Raw genomic sequence first — 328 nt, 5'->3', positions numbered from 1 at the left:
CCCCCCCCCCCCCCCCCCCGCACCTGCGCGGCTGCAGCCCGGAAGTGCCCACTACCCGCCGCAGTTTGCTTCCGGGTCTCAGGGAACTGCTTCCGACTCGCTGGCGCTGTCCCATGGCGCTGCCGCTGCTAGTCGTGGCGGCCGCGGCGGTGGCCCTTCTGGCTGTTGCTGCCCTGAGCCTGGTGAGTGCGGCCGGGCCTCGCTGCCTGCGCCATGAACCAGCGCCTGGCGCAACGCGTCACGGAGCGGGGGCCGGGAGCCCGCGTCGCGCGACCCCGGTGCCCCGAGGGGGAGGGAAGGTTTAAGTTGGACATCAGGAGGCGCTACT

At 73.2% G+C, this 328-nt stretch overlaps 1 protein-coding gene across 1 annotated transcript in view; it reads left to right on the top strand.

The window, feature by feature from the left end:
• The first annotated feature begins 74 nt into the window (after positions 1-74).
• ALG5 (ALG5, dolichyl-phosphate beta-glucosyltransferase) overlaps positions 75-328 on the top strand; it is a 59,786-nt gene continuing 59,532 nt past the window's right edge. The window contains exon 1 of the mRNA XM_019524737.1: positions 75-182. Within this exon, the coding sequence (XP_019380282.1) occupies positions 114-182 (69 nt within the window). The 5' untranslated portion in view covers positions 75-113. The remainder of the gene's footprint in view (positions 183-328) is intronic.

The sequence above is a fragment of the Gavialis gangeticus genome, unplaced genomic scaffold, assembly GCF_001723915.1.
Source record: "Gavialis gangeticus isolate Ggan-Ray unplaced genomic scaffold, GavGan_comp1, whole genome shotgun sequence".
In the NCBI taxonomy this organism is placed as follows: domain Eukaryota; kingdom Metazoa; phylum Chordata; order Crocodylia; family Gavialidae; genus Gavialis; species Gavialis gangeticus.
Note: the sequence above shows the minus strand (reverse complement) of the source record. Positions and strands in the feature narration are given on the sequence as shown.